We start from the raw sequence: 20855 nt of genomic DNA, 5'->3' as shown, positions 1-20855 counted from the left end.
TCATGGTTAATGACTTATAAAAATTAGGATACAAGTCGTTTGGTTTAAAGGAGATTTATCAGTTTCTTGCTGGTAGAAATCAATGCAACATCAGGTGTACACCACAGCTGCACATTCAGCCTGGATATCTACATGCAGATGCCAACTTTTACCTACTGTTCTCCCTAATTTGATATACAGCACTGGATTTTATAGAAAACTCCAAATTAAAATATATACCACTCCATTAATATAGCTGCACGTGTTTCTTCAGTATTTGCACAGGCAAATGCTTATTAGCTTCTTGGACTCAGGAGGCACCTGAGGCATTTAATAGAAGCGGGAAGCTGGAAATCCTCTTTTTCCTTCCCTTTGTTGCAAAGACAGCCATGGCTTTAAAGAGCAGAGGCAGCAAATTTCCTTGTTCTATAGAAAAACAATCCTTAACACAGTTAAATGCCCCAATATCTGTCACTACAGTGGTACAAATCTTATGTGTGTTTGAGATCTTAGTTTGTCATTGTTATGATTTAGCATTAACTGCTAAAGGAGGTGAATAGGAGCTGTTCAACCTCTTTGATGTCATTTCATCTTGCAGTCTTTCATTTCAGCCAACTACTCCTGAAGGGCATTGATGTGCCATTTGTCCAGATTCAGACATTATCTTGGTGACCATAATGAGCAGAAGCTTTCTGTTTGTTTGTTTTTAAATACAAGTTTAGATTGTGAAACAATTATGCAACTAGATCTTTAAAAATCTTTTGTAACCATGTTTGGCTGCACAATCTCATTTAAACAGAGATTCTTGTTTTAAAGTGACTCAAACAATAAGGCCACACAAGGGTAACAGCGCTGTAAGTGGTTTTCAATAGATAAAAATAATAATAATAAAATAACATGCAAGTTCCGCTTTTGTGTGAGGTTTTATATTTGAGGGTATGTAATAGAACTAAAACATTTTAAAATGCCCACATAAAAAGCACTCACCATGCTTCAGATCAAAGAATAATAGTAAGAGATTAAGCACATTTATTGCTAACTAGAAAAACATTTCAACATACCAGATGAAGATAATCATATGCAAAAGATGATTGCTTCAGTTTCTAATACAAACTACCTAAATATAAATTTTACAAGCAACAGACAATAGCAAGCCAGCATAAAAGGAAGAGTTCCAAAACCCCAAACTCTCCATCAGTGCAAGTTTATCAGGCCAGCCTGAAACACAGTTGCACACTTGCCAACACAGCTAGCTGGGGAACCACAGACATGCTGCTTCTGGAAAGCTTATACTGTGGGAGTTGGGCATCTCGCTCCTGCCATTGCCAAATGTAGTGCATGGGGCTAAAAGTGTCGATACCGCTGTTAGAGAGACTGTAAAGAAACTGTACTACCAGCAACCACAGGCGGATAACAGTTTTCAAAGAGCAGGTATGCTCCTTTGGCCAGGTGTTCTACATTAGAACCTAAGGTCTGCATGGATAATCTCACTATTAGCATCAAGACATCAATTTACATCATACATATATAAAACTTCACAGGTATACATCGTTACAGTGTCTCAACAGAGCAAAATATGCATTCATTATTGTCTCACAGCCCATCACAGGTTGTTAAGGTTATAGCAACAGGTTAGAAAAACACTGCAGTCCCAAGATGGTCCAGCTCCCTTGCCTGGGCTTACGTGCAACAGAACTTGCTAAGGATGTCTTTAGGAGATAACCTGCTGTGCCAACTTCCCAGCATCTGTCAAAAATGCAACATACTGAAGAGCTGTTAATGAGTATTTCCTGCTGCTTACTGGAAGCCTTCCCCTGACTGGTGAACTTGCAACATCGTATTCTTAATACAGAAATATGATTGATAAGTATAGGCTCTTCATGGTTATTGTACAAGAAAAGAGATATTGTTCCATGAGGTTGTAGACAAGCTCATTTATAAATTGTCCAGCATTTCTCAAAAGTGAAATTCAAGGATGGCCTTGGCTTGCTTTGAAGTATAGGCTGTCTGTCGTTCAGCCAGGAGGACTGAAAAGCTCCTATGACATATGGACCCTCATGTTTTAGGAGTTAGAAAACATGGGAAAAAGTAGGAATTGTCCCTGAGAGGAAGAGCCAGTCAAAACTTTGACAAACATACAAAATATATTCTTCCCTTCTGGCAATTCTGCCCCTTGGCAAGCAGCGCATCCATTCTTTTATTTCAAAGGGAATTACAAAAAGTTGTTGGGGTTTTTTCTAGTTTGCACACATACAAGGAGTATTGCCTTTAAAGTCAATGATTTTGTAGATGTCAAAGCCCAATGTTCCAACAAATGCTTGTCAATAGCATGCAGTAAATTAGTGGATGGATTTGGGCAACTTAGTCAAATAAACTCCTGTGAAGCCAAGGGGAAGCTTGCCTGACTAAAAGCCCAAGAATGTGGTATATAATACAAACCATACATAAAGGAATCAAAGATCATATGTAAAACCATCTACTGAATTGCTAGATAGAGATGCTTATTTCCTAACATCATTAGAAGAATTCTGATGAACTCATGAACAGAAGTCTAACATCCCACAGACTTACAGAGGGATAAGGACACTTGTACCAAAAAGACAATACAAAAACTACCTGCCATTTTGGAAATTTCCACTGCTTTTAAAAGACTGTGTTACTTTTGCAGGGGCAGGAATTAGACTAGAAGGCATCCTACAGTGAACTTGAGGTTTGATAAACAAGAATAATTACCTGGGGGGGGAGGGGGAGGGGAATCTAACACACTTGGTAAGTCAGAGATTTAGAAAGCTTACGCATAAAGAAATGGAAAATGGTAATCAGAGCTGTCTAAAGAAATGGGATAAATGGCTTAATGTTTGGACTAAACCAATAAACTTGCAATCAATCAGAATCAAAATATATAGCTAAAATACCAAAGTCACACAGAAACATATAACCTGCAAGTTACTACTTCCATGGACTTGGACTAGTTTGTGTAACAGAATTTTTTTTTCCACACCTTCCACTTACAGTCCTACTGTAAGTGGAGTATCCATTTCTTCTACCAATCTTGTAGCTGTTTGTACAAAGGTCCTTCCTCTACAGCTCCTCCAAACCAGTACAGCCCTTCTTGAATAGTTGAGTTTTGCCTCAAAGGCACATATTTCACTTTCAGATCCTATCTGAAACCTACTTTTTCCCCTTGGTCTGTATCTCTTAAACCTCTTTACTACATTATATACTGCATAATGTAAATGTACTCGATATCATTACAGCATTATATATAATTCATTATCTAATTCTGAAAGCCTATTATGCCACTTTTCAATATCTCACTGATTCAGTGAAGCACCATGTTACCTCCATTAATATCTTCCATATTAAATTGTGAATCTCTAGCACTACTGCTGTTAAAGCTACCCAACACTTTCCATTATTAAGATACTGTTTTCAACTGCTTTTAATTGTGATTTTACCAGTTAATACTACTGTTTTCCAGGCTGGTTTCTGTCTCAGGCTGAATATTTGTGCATTATTTCAGACAAAATAGTTTAACAATATCCATTTATTTATCCCAGTTAAAAAAAAAAAAAAACAAAACCAACACAAACCAAAAAACCAAAACCCCTCAACAATTATTTTCTTTAGTGACCATATTCTTTGCAACAGGGCCATATGAACTGCCAAATTAATGGCCTTTGTGTCAGGACTGCATCTTTTGCCTTGCCTACCCACTTAAGTTTAGTCAGACTGGCTTTTAAAAACCTCCATCTGCACAGGCTCCACAGAGACTCGCCAAGACTTAACACCCAAACTGTCATTACAAACATTAATCGGGCATCTTGCAGCTTCTGCAGACCAGAATGTATGCATCACATCCACAGAGCTGAGCAAGGGCTACAAAGGCTTTCAAGGACCCATGTAATAACTGTTCTCAACTGGTCTGAATCAAGCTGGAATAGAGCAACTGAACTTTGAATTGGGGCTGCTCTCAGTATTTCTACCACTGGCTTCCAGACATCTTTGGGAAGGACACTACTGATTTCAAAAGCAAAAGGGCTAGGGCCAAACCCGGGACAGGCTCATACTGGGAGACCAATGTGTTGAGAATAGAGGTGAAAAATAAGAAAGAAGCAGCTGGAAGGAGCACTGGGATTGCTTGGTTACAGAGACAGGTTTAGGAGCAGAAAGGAATTTAAGACTAGAATGAACAAGACAAGTGGTCAGGAAGCCGAAGCTGAGTGAGGATAGCACTGAGATCAAATGAGAAAACAGGTGAGTAATATATGAAACCACTGTGGAGGAAAGGCTGCATTTAGGAGAAAAAAGGGAAAGCAAAAGGGACAGGTCTGATGGAAGCTGGACTGGACAGAGAAAAATTACTCAGCAAAGCAAAGGTAATGAATTAAAAAAGCAACAGCAAATGGGGACGTGCAGACATGAGAAATCTCAGAGCAGATCAAGAGATGGTAAACAACAAGCAGCACAGACTGGGTGAGGACACTGGGACCGCTGCTATAAAGAGAAGCAGAAGGCTGGGATTTCATTGGACTCAACAGCAAGCCCTGTGCAGAACAGGAACTACTAATGAAATGGTAGAAAGATAAGAAACCTGAAGCATGGACTCTAAGTCCAATAAAAAAAAAAAAAAAAAGAACAGAAATGGCAGAACAGAGGAAGAGTTATAGCTCAGACAACAATAGCTGAGGTGGGGGAGGTTCAGAAGGAGGCATTATTGCAAGAAAGAGCCAGAAAAAGCCCTTTTTCCAAAGATACAAAAGAGCCCTTTGAGTATATTCCTTTCTAGAGTCTGGAACAGAGGCCGGCATTCCTCTTGTGGACAAACACCTCTGAATCCCTCTGCCAAACTTTCCCAATCCTATCCCAATACCTGGTCCACACAGAGAACCACTTCTTACCATTGCTAATTACCCATACAGCTCAAGTGGCAGAGGCCTGCCCAGGGAACCCAAAAGTTTTGGTCCCGCTAGCAACACATGTAGGTATTAATCACTGCTTTACCAATTTCATCTTCACAAAGCCTAGGAAATTACACCACTATGTTGAAAGAAAGATACAAAAGGCTGCAAATTTAAGCAACAAAAGCCAAGAGTCCCCCTCAAATTAATTCAACACACATGACCAAATTGTGACAACGCAGTCCTATGTGCTTCTCTGCAGAAATTAAATTCTGCCCCCACCACTGCAAAGAAATGAGGCCTCTGTCCTACTTTTTACCCTTCTTGTTCAGTTAGTGACCACTGGTTTGAAATTGATTGCTACAGTTTTTATTCTTTTCTTGACAGTCTTCTACAGCATTCCTTCTAATGGTCTGCATGATGTAAGGCACTGACTAATTACTTTCACAGTGAAAGCAGTAACCAACCCACTTTATACATGGGAAAATTGAGACAGCAATTTACCCAAGGCCACACAGTTGGCCAACACTAGAACCAGCAGATAAGCTTGAATGTCTTCCTCTCAAAACCAATGCTTATTCTTCCATCCTGTGCTTCACTACTGCTAGAGATGCTGAGTATCAGCCTATCCCTGCCAGAGGTAGGGCTTCTGAGGACTTTTGGAAATGCTGAGCCTAAATTCCATCATATCAATTTTCTTAGCATCGCACAGGTCAGTGGTTGCAATCTTTCTGGAGGAAGTCCTCAAGGATTTTTTTAGAACAACCTCCTTTCTTCTTCTCCTCATCCTGACTCCAGTCCCTTTGAAGCCTCCTCAGCGCCTCTCTTCCAGCTTCTGTCACTTACTCCTCACTTTTCAAATTCCATAACTTCCCCCAGCTGTAGCAGTGCTGGCACAAGGCCCAAGCTAATAAACCTATCAGAGCTTATTAGCTTGGTATCCACTCTATCCGGCCCTGCACCTCACCCTTAATGTTAGCATATCTTATTACTGTATTCACTTACTAGTTGGGAACTGTCACACAGGAGGACAATAGCAATGACACAAGAGAACCAAAAGCTTTTGTGCAGTATTCTTCCTTATCCTTATCCAGAAAAGCCATCCCTTCTTTTCCTGACCCCCCTCACCCCCACTTTGCTCTCTAACACTTTCTGACTTTACACAAGAAAAATTGAGATATTGCTTAATATGCTGACTCCAGAATTCTCTGACATAAATAATGCTAAAGTTTGTTACGCCAGTATCTAGAAACATTAGAGAGAGAGATATATATAGCCACATCCACACCTATTGTGTCGGTCTGCTGCAAATACAAAAAATTAAAAATACTTTCTTCTTTTTTGTACACAAATCACCTGCTCAACTGGGTACTACCATAATCACCAGTTAATAAATCAGCCATAGATTCCTGAAAGGCAAGCCCACTTTCCATAGGCGGGCATTCCCACAAACACCGGCTGGCACAAGCACTGACAAGCAAGCAGAAATCCTGTCTTTCCTTTCACACAGTCCTATTTCAGGTTTAACCAATTAGTCTGAAGGTGATATCCCATTATAAGCTCACATATAAACACAAGAGATCTTTTTTTAAATTTAAGTAGTGTACAACAGGATTTTCTTCCTGTATTAAGGACAAGGGAGGGAAAGCAGAGCTATCAAAACAACACAAGGAATCTTCTCTTACTATTTATCCAAAGCATAAACAACCAACTGAGTCGCCTTCCACAGAACGTGTTGTAAACCTTGGTCTTAACCTTATTATGTTATCGCCATGCTGTGACATTGACCAGGCTTGTGCCATTTGCAATTGCCAGTAAAGTGACAGAAGCATTTTCCTCTCAGCTTCCTATCTTAGGCAGTCTATAGTTTTATTCCTAAATGTACATTATCTCTGTTCTAATGCATAATTGCAGGGATAACAAGCAGAAAGCCTCCATATCAGTTACAGCCTCTTGTGCGGGCTAACTTTAATTCCCCTCAAACTAGCTCCAATTTTCCTGACTGCATCAAGAGAATACATAAACGTTCTTTGCAGAGTCATGCATGAGCTTTCTTTACTCGTAAATTTAAGCAAACTCTCAGAGTTCACTAACACCAAAAAACTTTTGCACCCAATACAACTCCCCTCCGTTTGTGCAAGTTCACTAGTTTTCCAGTGAACACACTGTAGAAGTAAAAAATAAAAACGGCTCAAGCCAATTTCAATTTGTTATTACTACATTGTATTGTTCTGGCATTTTTCTTAAAGCCAGTGACAAAAACTGCAGTCAGCATAAAGATACAAAATCTGGGGTTTAGTATAAATGTGCATTTGAAAAATGAAAGTGCTTCGCAGTCCAAGTTACCATCCATAGACTTGATAAGTTATTATAGGGAGCCAGATTGCAGAGAACCAGTCAGAACATTTGTGTGGTATTTTGCCTAAACTTGTAACACATAAGAGCTAATCACAATTCCTCACTAACACAAAAAGGAAGGAATTATTTATTGGACTCTTCTGTATTTAGTTCCAGTATTCATACTAATTACTGTGGCATCCTATCAAATAGGTCTTGCACCTAAAACAAGGCTTATTAAAATGGAGCGATGACTATAGGTTACTGTTTTTGTACAGGCAAATGAGGCATTTGTCTCTTCAAGACTTCTGTGGAAGGTATACAGCAATAAGTATGCCCTATTTGACTAATGGCTGATCACATCCGTGAAATTCATACAGAGCAATTATTTATCAAAACATTATTTAGCTATCATTTTTCTACTTTTACAGAGAGAAGGAAAGAAGCCACTCACACAATTCAGAATTCCTTTTTCTTCTCTCACCAGGGTGAGAACATTAGCTTGTTAAAAAAAACTGATTGAATTTTTACCTCAGCTTCCAAAGAAAACACTGTTTGAAAAGTTATGATGAACCCTTAGAGAAGGAATACTTGGACCCTAAGGGAAAAGCGGCAGCTTATTGGAAAACTGTTGTTGTGTCACTTTCAGACCTTGTAAAACAGTTACTATCCGTCATATGTTTTCTGTAGATAGTTTCTTCATGTCTCAGCAAATCAGGAATGGCTCACGAAACCAGGAAGTGGGAGTTTCTGTGGTAGATTTACCCTTAAAAAAAAACCTAAATTGCAGAATGGAAATGAATCAAGAGTTCTTACACAAGTGAGAATTTCTTCTGGGCAGCTAGGAAGATTCTGTATGCATTCAGTCAGACTCACACTTCTGCACAGTACACACATCTGTGCGTGCTATTAACCTATGTGCACAGATTGCAGACATACACTCCTTTCATGTTTCAGATTATAGTGTTTGGAGCTCTAGACTTCATGGCTACAAAATAAATCTGATTGCAAAATACATGGTCATAGGTAGAAAAAAAATTTTAAAAAAAAAATCAAGTGAGTACACGAGCTTTTACAGAAACATATTATTAACCCCAGCTTCTTTCTAGTCACTTCCATGTACAGTTTGCCTCTTTGAGAGTAAGGTCCCACTCTCCTGCAGTTCCTGCCATCTGGAATAGCTTTCCTTTAACTCCAAGTTTCATCTATTCTTTCATCCCATTCCAAAACACAACTAACACATTTTTTTCACCCTTATCTCACCCGTTTGCCTCCTCTTTCCTCTTCCTATACTTTACTAACTGATCACAACATAGAACTCTTCAGTATTCTGTGAAGTTTCTGAATGCAGCATATGACATATACTCAAAAAGTTTGTTTCCCAATAGCAGTATATATGTGGCAAGATATACATATATCACCCTGAGAAAACAAACAAACAAAAGCCCAAAACACACAAAACCCAACAACCACAAACAGGAACTAACAGGAGATCACAGGACCACAGGCTACTGAGCAGTTGGAGCTCCAGGGTTTGATCTATAGCATAGAATAGAGCCTTAATTCCACTAGTGTAAGCCCCTCATGGGATACCAAGTATCCCATTTTCCATTTTTAATTACTTGTTCCACTGAGACCCAAAGAACAAAGCATAGTCAAGCAGACCACCCATTTAACTTTCTTCTCCCCTTACTTCTGTGAAGCAGCTACTCAGATAAATTAACAGTGCCTCCTCATCCTCAAGGCTATAACATTTCTAAACTTTCCTGAGATGACAATTCTTGTCTGGCTGGGTTTTTTAAAATCCTACTCATAACTAACATGAGTGTTTTGCTAGATGGACCAAATGGTGCAAAAGACGTCTTGGAAAACAGATGCAGAATAGCAACTCAGCTCACAAGGTGCATATGTTTTCAGATAGTAGAACAGTTTCAATATACCGTATTCACTTATGAATATACTCCCAACCTAGTATTAACCAGCAGTCTCCTCACTGAAATAAGGCAAATACCCACACCAAATTAAACTCAAGACAGGTTAAGAGTCCTCTAACCTTCAGCTCTGTTTTGTTTTCCTCTTTCAACCTTGCAAGTCAGAACGTGCAATAAATAACATACTGTCTTTTATAGCCAGAGGATCAATTGAATCTGCTTTTTTCAATAAATGATATTCATTTTTGAAAGTTGCCATACTGAAGTGTTTTAAACATACACACTACAATTCATCATTGTTAAAGCATAAGTGAAGCTAACGAAGAGATAGCAGCAAAAGATAAACAAGACCAACTCACGCATTCTGTAAATATAGAGAATAGCTAAAAGTTAACAAATCACTTATCTCCTCTTGCTCCTATTTTTAAACTTCTTTAAGGAGTTACAGTGGAAAAGCACAACACTACAATTTTTTTTTTTGTTCAGGTTTTTGTTGGTGTTTTGGTTTTGGCAGGATTTTTGGGTGGGTGGGGTTTTTGTTTTTGTTTTTTTTTTCTTTTAAACACAGAAGTATTGTCCCAGCAAAGTCCTGAAGTTCACAATTTGTTTTATACAACTTCAAGACATATTTAATCAAATGACTGACTTCCAAGAAGAGCATGCACCATTTTAATTACAAAGTCTGTCAGCCATCCCAATTATCCCTACTTTGGAAGTATGGCTTTTGTTTTCCTCCTCTCTTGCTCTAAAATTTCATATGTCTCAGTAAATTTTAATCAGGAAATAGCATCCCAGCTCAAACTCTGGGAGCAAGTTTTCATCCTGATCCAACCAGACAAGTAGGAGATTTGTTCACATATTTGAGAGAAAGAAAAATGTTTTCTGCTAATTCAGTGAATTGCGTTCCAGAGCTGTTTTGTGTTGTGCCCTTACTGAACAGAATTCTTTGCTATCATTTCATGCTAAGCCAAAAGTAAACACACTCTCCTTTTTATATGGAGATCTCTATCCCAAAGTACTGACATTAGCATCAGTGGTGACACAGGAAAAGCCATATTCCCCCAATAAGAGGGAAGGAAAAAAAAAAAAAAAGCCCACACCCACAAAAAACCCAAACTCACAAACACGGTTCAAACACGTGTCTCTGAAATGCAAGCATTAATGTACTTCCTAGAAATTAGTCATCAAGCTGTGCTCTCATGTATTACCTGAGAGGAGGACAGTATCAATTTCACAATGGTACTTTAAGACAAAAACCACCATATAATCCATGATTAAAAGATTTCTTCTGCAAATACCCACAGTTTAAAATTTGCCAAGCACTTCTGAAGCATGCACAAATTTAACCAAAACAACACATATAGCACCTGCGCAATTTTTGGAACATTCTTTTCTAAAGCCAGCTCAACTGAAACAGGTGCCAACATGGATAGAGGAGACAGTACTCAAACCCAATTTTTACTTTATTATATTCTCACATGTGGTGGCTATATTTATGTTCCCTAGCTTCAACAGTCTCTCTGGTCACTTTCAAAAAGGACTTTCAAAATAGTAAGACTAAATACCATCAAGGACTTACCAGATTGGAATTGGTGGCATTGGAATCATCTTCTGGAAAGGGGATATAGATAGCTAAGGCCACACAATTGGCAAAAATAGTCAGTAAAATAATTATTTCAAATGGTCTGAGGAATGGAGTTAAGGAAATTGTTCCAAAATGTGCACACACAAATAAAAAAAAAAGATTTATAAGAATTCTGTTTAAAGAAAACATTCCAAGCCCCTTATATTCTGAAAAGAAACATATGCCTTTTTAAGTGCTTTTAGGAGCTCCTGGCCAAGAATCTTCCTAATATGTCAAAAGCAGTGTAGGCCAGTCGCGTGCCAGAGTAAACACAGATTTCTTAAAAGTTTTTTCTTCTTTTATTTATTTAGATTGCATTTTCCCTATTTTCCTTCAAGTGTGGCTATACTATTTTTAATAACAGAAGCCTGTTCTAGAAGGACTGTCATCTTTCCTTGTACAATTAGTTTCTTTCAGTCTTTTCCATCTGCATTTACAAACCCTGAAATAATTTTAACAAAAGTTTTGGGGTTTTTTTTTGTTGTTGTCATTTTTTCCCCCTTTCTCGATCTCTCCCTCGTATCTCAAAGTTAAATGCAAGGGCCCAAGAAGCACATGCATACATTCAGTTAGAAGACGTTTAAATGGTGATAAAGTTTGTTAAGGCAAAAAAAAAAAAAAAAAAAAAAAAAAGACTTTGTCCAAAAGGTGCTTATGCTGCACATTGCCATGTATACTTGTTTTGCTTAAAAATTATTTGAGGGAGTATTTCCTTTTCTTTTATTTGCATTTCATTTGGCATCATAGGGAAAACAAACATGCCTACACAGTGTATTAGGGACACTGGGAAGCTAAGAGTTCCTTATGACAGAGAAACTAGCACCAATTCAGGGGCATTTCATCCTGGCATCAACTTTGTTAGGGGAAAACCACCCCAAACATTTGAGATGTTCAACAAAACAAATCCTGCACAACCATGATGCCCCACTGACTGTCCATTGGAATCAAAGGGCATTTTTCTTCTGACCAGTTTGCTGGCACTGTACTTCATCTACTTCAGTGGACTCCTTAAATTTAATTGCTGTGAAGTGTCCCCAAACTCAGACTAGAGACCAGATTTACAGTCTGTCTACATTTACTTGCCTGCAGGAATATCCTGGAGGCTAGCTCTGGGATAATTCACCAGTACTCTGGAGGGGAATGAAGGGCAGGATAGGACAGGGAGAATGCCAAGTATAACCTGTGCCACAGAGTGCATTTGAGCATGAATTTATCTACCATGGGACTGGCTTTGCAGCATTGGCAAATGTCAACACACCATGTATGACTTTGGTCAGCAGACTACTGTTCTCAGCAGGTTTTAGCAGGAAAGAACTGGAGATTGGGATGTGCAGCAGCCTGAACTGCAAGATACACAGAAATCCTGACCACTGTCTGTGCTCAGATATGTTCTACATTTCACATGTGGAAGAGCCAAAGGGTTCCAAACTCGCTGGACTACTGTGCTTAAACCTATGAATAATAGGAGATACATGATAATATGGAGGAAGAAGAGCAGGTCAGGGTAGGTAGATTACATGTGAAATCAGTGGGATTTCTCAGATACCTCAGGCTGTATATTTAGTGTTTACTGCATGAAGACCTGAATTTCTATAGGCTTTCCTTTTCTTAATTGCTTTTTTCCTAGACTTCTTGTTTTTGACAGGATTATCATCTATTAACTTATCACTGTTTATGCATTTTTTTAATATCTATTCTCTTTTTGCACTGTAAAAATAAAATAGTATAAAATCTACAAATACACTGCACACATAGAAGAAAATTAAATACACAGCTAAATCTTTGCTAAATAAGGCAATTACTTCATTTCACCTTTTCTTATATGCAATTGCACTTTCAGGCTCTTAACACTATAATGATTAGGTAAGAAACACCACAGAAGTACCATTTGATATTTGTTTAATATCTACTATGGTTAGACTTCAGTGGTTCAGCAAATTAAACTAAGCTTTTCTCAGTAGTTTTTTTGCAATTAGGAAAAGTCAGAGTACAGAATAAAATTAAACCTTATCACAACCCTTTGATATTGTTATTTGTCATTGAAGTGTTTCATGTTTATAAACGCTAGATGTCCAATGAGAGGTTCTGAAGCGAAAAAAAAAGTACTTCCACCAACTCTACTAAAACCAAACAAGACCAAAAAATAAATGCAAGCATCAGCATCCTTGCATTGCTTTAATCGCATTGTTTAGTCCTCTCTTGATCTCAGCAGTGCTGTATCCTGTTTTACAACACATCATTCCCATCATTCATTGCTGATCTTATTCATTAATCAAATGTCACTCTGTGCTCTTTCTCTAAAGACATGTGGTTACTGGGGTGCTGGCAAGTAAACCAATATTCAGCTTCATCCTGTTAGTCATCATCCATCATCTTATGCTTAAAGTATCGGAGCTATGCCAGAAGGGATAAAAAGTAGCAAACTTTTAATCGGGACGATTAAAAATTAGCATCTGAAGAAGAAAGGAATAGGCAGGCAGGTAGTTTAAGGACATCTAAGAATTGACAGGAGCATTTTTAACAAGTTCTTCATCTGAAAAATATGTCCATGTCAGCACGACCCAATATACTCGTATTCCGTTTTCATCTTTCTAACATCCCACCAGACCCCCAAAGGAACAATATTATCACATTGTCTTAAATGCCATCATTCATTTTTTATCATATTAACTACTGCCAAGTTCTGTATTGCCTTCCCTTGACATGCTTATCTACCCCTAACAACATGCTTTTTCTTTTGTATTTACTGAAGAACCCCATTAGCTTTTGATTTACTGACAATTATTGTTCAGGGTTAGTCTTCATTTCTCTTTGGGGAAGCAAGGGAGGTATATTTTATTTCATATATATTTCATATATATTTTATTTCAAATTCTCAAATTCCAGCTTGTGCTGATAAGACTTGGGTGACTAAAAAGGCTTTGCTCATTCCACATGATGAAGCCAATGGCCAAACTCTCACTGACTTTCCAGGGAAGCAGCACTGACCCTTACACTCTGCAGTTCTCTGTCAGTGGTTTTCATCTATCATTGTGACACAGACTGTCTCTTGTTCAGACTACTAGATCTGGCCCTGTAATGCATTTGTGCATGTTGCAGGATTATTTTAACTGACTGTCTTTTTCCCTGCTTCCAGATAACCAGTATCTCTTATCATACATTAGTAAGCCTTATTAGTTTAAGTGGAATTCCAATATAACTAACAGACCTTAGCCCCATTTCAGGGTCTTATCACATATGTTTGGGGTTTTTTCTCCTCCTTTTGTCCCATTCTTTTCTCCATACTGTAGAAAGTGTGATGCCATGTGTTTAACAAAAAAGCATACGATTCAAAGTACCAGAGCTGTTTAACTGGTGGCACCTCTTTAAGTGCCTACAAAAAAAAAAAAAAAAAAAAAAAAAAAAAAAAAGAAGGGAAAGCCAGCAGCTGCTATCAATCCCACAGAGTCAGTTCAATTCTGTCCTCAGATATCTTGCATCTCCCCCATCGATTTCAGCCTGGGCCACATGTTTTTAAAAGAGCAGAATTCAACCCCTAACCCTTATTATTTAAACTTCTAGTGGTTTCTTACACAAGGGTAGAGTTAAGGCTTCAGTCCTAAACTTTTTTTACCCCCAGCATAAACGATCTCAGTTAAGACATCAAAAACTATTTGTGTACTTTACGTTCCCAGTGGTGCCTTTCAACTTCATGTATTGATTTCTTCACACTTATGAATAGCGCCTGATGCACACAAACAATTTGCTCTTTTCCAAATGAGAACATCAAAAAGGATATTTCCATTCGACGATGCTGATGCATGCCCTCCGGATGGGATTTTTCAGTGTTAAACACAGCAGTGCCCGGGGAGGACGTGTAGCTGTGGTGGTACCCTGTTTTTTCTGTTTCCCATACTGCTGCCGTTTTCTCTGCGTGGAGCTAGCTGTGGATATTGTTGCATTGCCAGCACTACCCATCAGTTTGGCTTGCCTGGCAGCATCAATCGCAGCTTGCCAGGACAGAGCTGCCCCTGGAGTAGGGATATGCTCTGGGGCAAGCCCTGCAGCTGCATTGGCATTCATGTTGGCATGAGCTGGACGGGGACTCCCATAGTTGGAACCTGTGAAAGGGGAAAAAAAAAACCAAAAACAAACAAAAAAACAAACCAACACAAAAACAAACAAAAAAAACAACATAAATTTGTGAAGACATTTTTTAAGCAGTATGAAAGAGAAACAGTGTTTTTAAAAATCTTAAGTATCAGCAAAATCAAGAGCTAAGGTTAAGGATAAGTGTAGGGTATCCACTCTACCAGCTTGTTTCTCCAATTCAAACTCTTCATTTTAAAGTAATACTACTATGCAATCATTCCCCTTGCAACAGTCTCCCAACAAGACCCAATGGACGCTGAGCTGTTAGAAGTGCCTCCAATCAGAACAATCTCCAGCGTTTCACAGAAAAGAAACTGTCCTGATTTTCCTTTTTTACCCACACATTTTGCAAGTTCAATTGTTTGAAAGCTCAAAAGGTGAGGCTACTTCTCATCTCTTCATCACACAGATATGCAGCACTATGCTATTTAGTACATGGAAAAGCACCCAAATGAGATTCTCAAGTTTTATCATAAAAATCCTTATGTTTTCAAGATTACCTCAAGGTAAAGAGAAATCTTAACAATGAGCTTAATTCTCTCTGCAAACCGTACATATGTATAAGCCTAAGAACAGAGTGACTCAAAAGGTACACTGAAGCAGAAACTGGAGCACAAAGGCAGGGTTCATAGCTTTTGTGCTCTGTAGGATGCTGTGTGAATAGTTAGGCCAACCAACATATATTTAGAAACTGGAACCGATTCCTTATCCCAATAAGCTGATTTTAAGATAAACAAACTATTGAAATCAATGGAGTAACACTTACTTGAAAAGCATGTATTAACAAGAATGCTAAGACCTAGCAGTCCCCAGTTCTGCACCTCTTTTAGCCAAAACTGAGGGAGCATATGCTTTTGCCCAATCATAACAACAGAATGTATGTCAGGTGACATGAGGCTGATATTTACAATGTCTTAGCAGTAAAAAAAAAATGAAAGTCACCCTTTCAAACTAGCACAATTGTTGCATTGTTTCAGTAAAGACAGTTAAGCCACCTATGCCTCTTCAACGAGGCTTTTTCAGCGACTCAAAACTTCAATCTCTTCAAAGTGAGTGAATTTTGAAACTTCAGATTCCCTTCTTCATTGGAGTACGTTTCAATTGAGATACGTGAAAACTTGTGAAAGATTAACTGACTTTTGCCACAGACACTTCAAAGAAGAAAACATAAACCATGTTAGAAAAGTGCAACATAAAATCTACACAGTCACAACAGCAAACTTTAATTAGGAAGAATGTCTCATATAGATATGTCCTATATAAGATTTCAGAGACTACTTTTTTTTTTTTTTTTTTGCACTTGCAAGTTTGCCTGTGGCCTATAAGGTAAAAGGAAGCCCAAATGGTCTACAGATCTTATTCCTTCACAGGCTATGAAACCAGAATTCAGTTTCAAAATGCTGCACACAAGAGATTGTGTTTCCCCTTACATCTGATCAGCAGAGACTATGCTTCAGAAAAAGCATATGTACAAGAGGCACATAGTAGAAACCCAGTAAAGGAGTTTGATCGCCTTTTATTTCAAAGCAAGCTTGAAGTCTACTATTGACTGTGTTCTACTTTAGATTAATATAGAAATATGGTGTTACTAAATAGATCAGATGAGCTCCCTATAGACTACTGGACAAAGCAAACAGAAGACCATGTGACGCTCTGTTTTCCTTAAAATATTGGATGAAAGACATTCAAAACTGGGCACTGGCAAACTGTTCTTGAACAGAAATAATTACCCAAGATGCATATTTCATAGCTGGATGTGCAGTGCCAGGATATCACAGCAATGACTGCACTACAAATGAATTAAAGCAGGTAAAATAAATACAATCACATTGACACACAGAGTGCAACAGGATATGCCTCTACTTAGAAAGCATGCAAGATTTTTTTAAATTAATCTCACTGAATCGCAAAGAAGGACATGATAGAGTCAGATGTTATTTTATGTCAGGCATTGCCATAAGATTTTGAGGCTGTTACAGTTTCATTGCATAGCACAAAAATCTAGAGCTTGTCTCTGCTCACTGAAAAACCTCCTAGTTGCAAACCAGCCAAAGGAAGCTGGTGAGTAATATGACTCTGCTATGTGAAAGGGAAAGCTGAAAGAAACAAGAAATGGGAAATAGTTAATTCACATCCCTCAGATTTTGAAACTGAAGAAAAAGAGCTTTCAGAATCGCACAGGCTAAGCAGATTTCCTCAATGAAGCAGGCAATCAACTGGCAGACAAACTTAGTTTTCTAGACTAAGCAAATTGTACACAGCACTACTCATGGGATATATATTTTCAGACTAGTTCCAGATGCAGTTTTTCTCTAACATCTATTTGACCTCCCTAGCCTGAGGCATGCTGGAAGGAAAAATAAATGGAAAATTACTCTAATTATTCTCCAACTCCAGCTCTTCGTTAATACTGACCCATTGGAGTGGATAAGAAAGATGTGTGTGTTTTCCAGTAAAAGCAAACTTGCTGATCCATCGCCACTGTGTTCTTATCATGCTGGCTAGACCATGTGGTCCTGGAAATAAACAGCTGCTGCATCTTAATGAAGACTCTTCTGTAATTTGGGAATGCGTAAAGCTCCTCCATTATTATTGCTTATTAGTTAGGTTTCACATGAGGATTCAAGCCTATGCATTTTGACTTTGATGTGCCAGCAAAGTTAAGGATACAACCTCCGGTGGTTTCATTGCTTTTGCTTCTACCACAATCACCAGTCCCATAATAAAGCGCTTTGTCTCAAATTAATTTCAAGAGATGAGTCAATAATGACAGCTTTATATTAACAAATACTACAAATATTGATTACTGATAAGGATCTGTCTGTTTTATGAAGCTCAGAGACTACAGACTCTATCTGTACTAAATAACTAATGGCAGTGACAAATGACTTGATCTCCAGGCAGTTTAGAAATAGCTAAAATTAAAAGAGTGAAGCTCACACAGCTTCACTGAAAGTACATTCAAGAACTGAGCAAAATATTTTCAAAGACAACATAGCCAAACTTTCAGGGAGAATGAAATTCTACCCTATAATCTAAACGCTTAGTGTTAATTCCTAGGAAATGAGCAGAACACAATGCATATTGAACTTGTGAGGCACCGTGCTAAATTTCACCTATAGCACTCATCTCTCCCCCACCACAAAACTTTGCAGTAACCCGAGAGCTGCAGTTACTGGATTTGCTATTTTCATTTTGCAATGTAGCAGTTCAAATACTTCACTTGACTGTTGCAGAACTACTTCAAGTGCAGACACAACAGAAATACAGGCCTCAAAAATCAGAGTTAAGTCAGAAATGTAACGGATAAGGTTGCTATACAACAGGAAATGAACCACGTTGCACAAAATACCTGACATTGTAAGCTTACAACTAAATCACCAAAATAGTCATCACCAAAATCACTGTTAAAATGTGCGCTGATGACCATTAATACCTTTATAAGTGTTATTTGCATTCTAATAGCATCTGTCATGCCACCTATTAACTACCTCAAAAGCATCATTAAAAAAAACCCACCACTAAGTGACCATTGTGTATGAGAAGTGGGCAACTTAATAACATGATGGAATTGCAACTTTTGAGTTTCTTGACTTCATCTAGTTAGCCACACATTTATTTCAGAGGAATTTGTGCTTAGATTAATTATTTAAATGAAAATAGAGCTATGCCAATGTGGAGGGTCACTGTTCTTTTCTTCCATCACTTTAAAAAACACCAGAATCTTAAAAATGCACAACTTGAAACTGTGTTGCACAATTGTATTTTTCTCCAAAGCAGAGGAGAGATGGGTATAGTAAAAGACAGCACTGGTCAAATCATAATGTCTTAACTGAACACTGAAAGAAAGCAAACAGAAAATAGGAAACTAGTCACACTACTAAGATCACAGAATCATAGAACCGTTTAGGTTGGAAAAGACCTTTAAGACCATCCAGTCCAACCATTAACCTAACATTACCAAGTCCACCACTAAACCAATTAAGGGTAGAGTAGCAATTTTGTGTTTCCTGGCTTAGTGGCTGGATTATTTTTAATGAAAGTAAAAACTAGGAATCATTAAGGTTGGAAAGGACCTCTAAGATCATCAGCCCAACCATCACCCCAACACAACCATGCCTACTAAACCATGACCCAGAGTGCCACGTTTACATGTTTTTTGAACACTTCCAGGGATGGTGACACCACCACCTCTCTGGGCAGCCTGTTCCAATGCTTGACTACTCTTTCCATGAAGAAATTTTTCCTAATATCCAACCTAAACCTCCTCTGGTGCAACCTGAGGCCATTTCCTCTCGTCCTATCGCTAACTACTTGGGAGAAGAGACCAACACCCACCTCACTACAACCTCCTTTCAGGTAGTTGTAGAGAGCCATAAGGTCTCCCCTCAGCCTCCTCTTCTCCAGGCTAAACAACCCTAGTTCCCGCAGCCGCTCCTCATAAGGCCTGTGCTCTAGACCCTTCACCAGCTTTGTTGCCCTTCTCTGAACACGCTCCACCACCTCAATGTCTTTCTTGTATTAAGGGGCCCAAAACTCAACACAGTATTCAAGGTGTGGCCTCACCAACGCCGAGTACAGGGGAACAATCACCTCCCTGCTCCTGCTGGCTACACTATTCCTGATACAAGCCAGGATGCTGTTGGCCTTCTTGGCCACCTGGGCACACTGCTGGCTCATGTTCAGCCAGCTGTCTACCAACACCCCCAGGTCCTTTTCAGCCAGGCAGCTTTCCAGCCACTCTTCCCCAAGCCTGTAGCGTTGCGTGGGGTTGTTGTGACCCAAGTGCAGGACCCGGCACTTGGCCTTGTTAAACCTCATACAGTTGGCCTCGGGCCATCAATCCAGCCTGTCCAGATCCCTCTGCAGGGCCATCCTACCCTTCGAGCATGTGTAAGGCCAACTCAAGCACATAGGAAAAAAAGTTATAAAAGAATGAAGCAAGAGATGCCTAACAAGAAACATGAAGAATAACACACACACACAAAAAGGTCAGTGTATGAGATCATCTGTTAATAAGAGGAAGAATGTGGAAAACATTGATCCATTAAACAATGGAAAAAGGAGGGCATTTGATAGATGATTGTAAGAAGGCTAAAGTGTTACATGACCTTTTTACATCAATTTTTACTAAAGAAAAATCTATCAAGAGCAGGCAACTAGCACAATTAATGCCCAAACCAACAGGTATCATTTCCAACTGTAAAATGGAAACAACAAGTTAGAAAATACTTAGATAATTTCCATGGTTTCAGCTACTTAGGTACCGCACCCTAGAATATTTAAATAGCTTTCTGAAGTATGATCTCAAAGCTGTTAGCTGCTGGTTTGAACTCATGGAAGACAGGAGAGATCTCAGAGGACTGAGAAAGGGTGAATGGAGTCCCCAGTTTAAAAAGTGGGAAGGGGAGAAATTTAAATCCAGTTTAATGTCAGCCTCCAGAAAAAAAAAAAATGGAATAAGTAAAATAAACAACTGTCAGTAAATACTTGGAGCACAAGGAGAAAAACAGCAGCAGACATGGATCTCTCATGAATATATTGTGCCAAAGAAAACTAATTCCTTCCAGAACTGGGTAACAGAATTCACAGGCAAGATGGAAGCAGTAGGTGCCATGTCTCCTGACTTTATTTTATGAGGTCTTGTATGACAATTTCACAAGGATGCTAGGGACATATGAGCAAGAAAAAAATTGCTATAACATGAGTAGGAAAACAGTGGATGCTAGAGAGCAGTTATCATTGGTACACAGTCTAAATTGGATGATGTGTCACATGGAGGTACACAAGAGCCTGCCCTGGATCCAGTTCTGTTCAATGTTTTCATTAATGATCTGGGTGATGAAATGGTGAACGGTGTTATTAAATGAGCAGGTAACTATGAAGCTGGGAGGTAAAGCAAATACACTGAAGGACGGGATTTTAATTCAAGATGAGCTTCATGAATTGGAG

The 20855-nt window shown here is 38.7% G+C and overlaps 1 protein-coding gene across 2 annotated transcripts in view; it reads right to left on the bottom strand.

Annotated features, from left to right (window-relative positions):
* Window positions 1-20855, bottom strand: part of CACNA1C (calcium voltage-gated channel subunit alpha1 C) — a 494372-nt gene that overhangs the window by 400589 nt on the left and 72928 nt on the right. For both annotated transcript variants that reach the window (XM_075727966.1, XM_075727965.1), the window contains exons 2-3: window positions 14549-14872; window positions 10728-10831 (exon numbers count right to left, since the gene is read on the bottom strand). In XM_075727966.1, coding sequence (XP_075584081.1) covers window positions 10728-10831; window positions 14549-14872 — 428 coding nt within the window. The remainder of the gene's footprint in view (window positions 1-10727; window positions 10832-14548; window positions 14873-20855) is intronic.

Source organism: Pelecanus crispus, chromosome 1, assembly GCF_030463565.1.
Source record: "Pelecanus crispus isolate bPelCri1 chromosome 1, bPelCri1.pri, whole genome shotgun sequence".
In the NCBI taxonomy this organism is placed as follows: Eukaryota; Metazoa; Chordata; class Aves; order Pelecaniformes; family Pelecanidae; genus Pelecanus; species Pelecanus crispus.
This window is presented reverse-complemented; position numbering and strand designations above follow the sequence as displayed.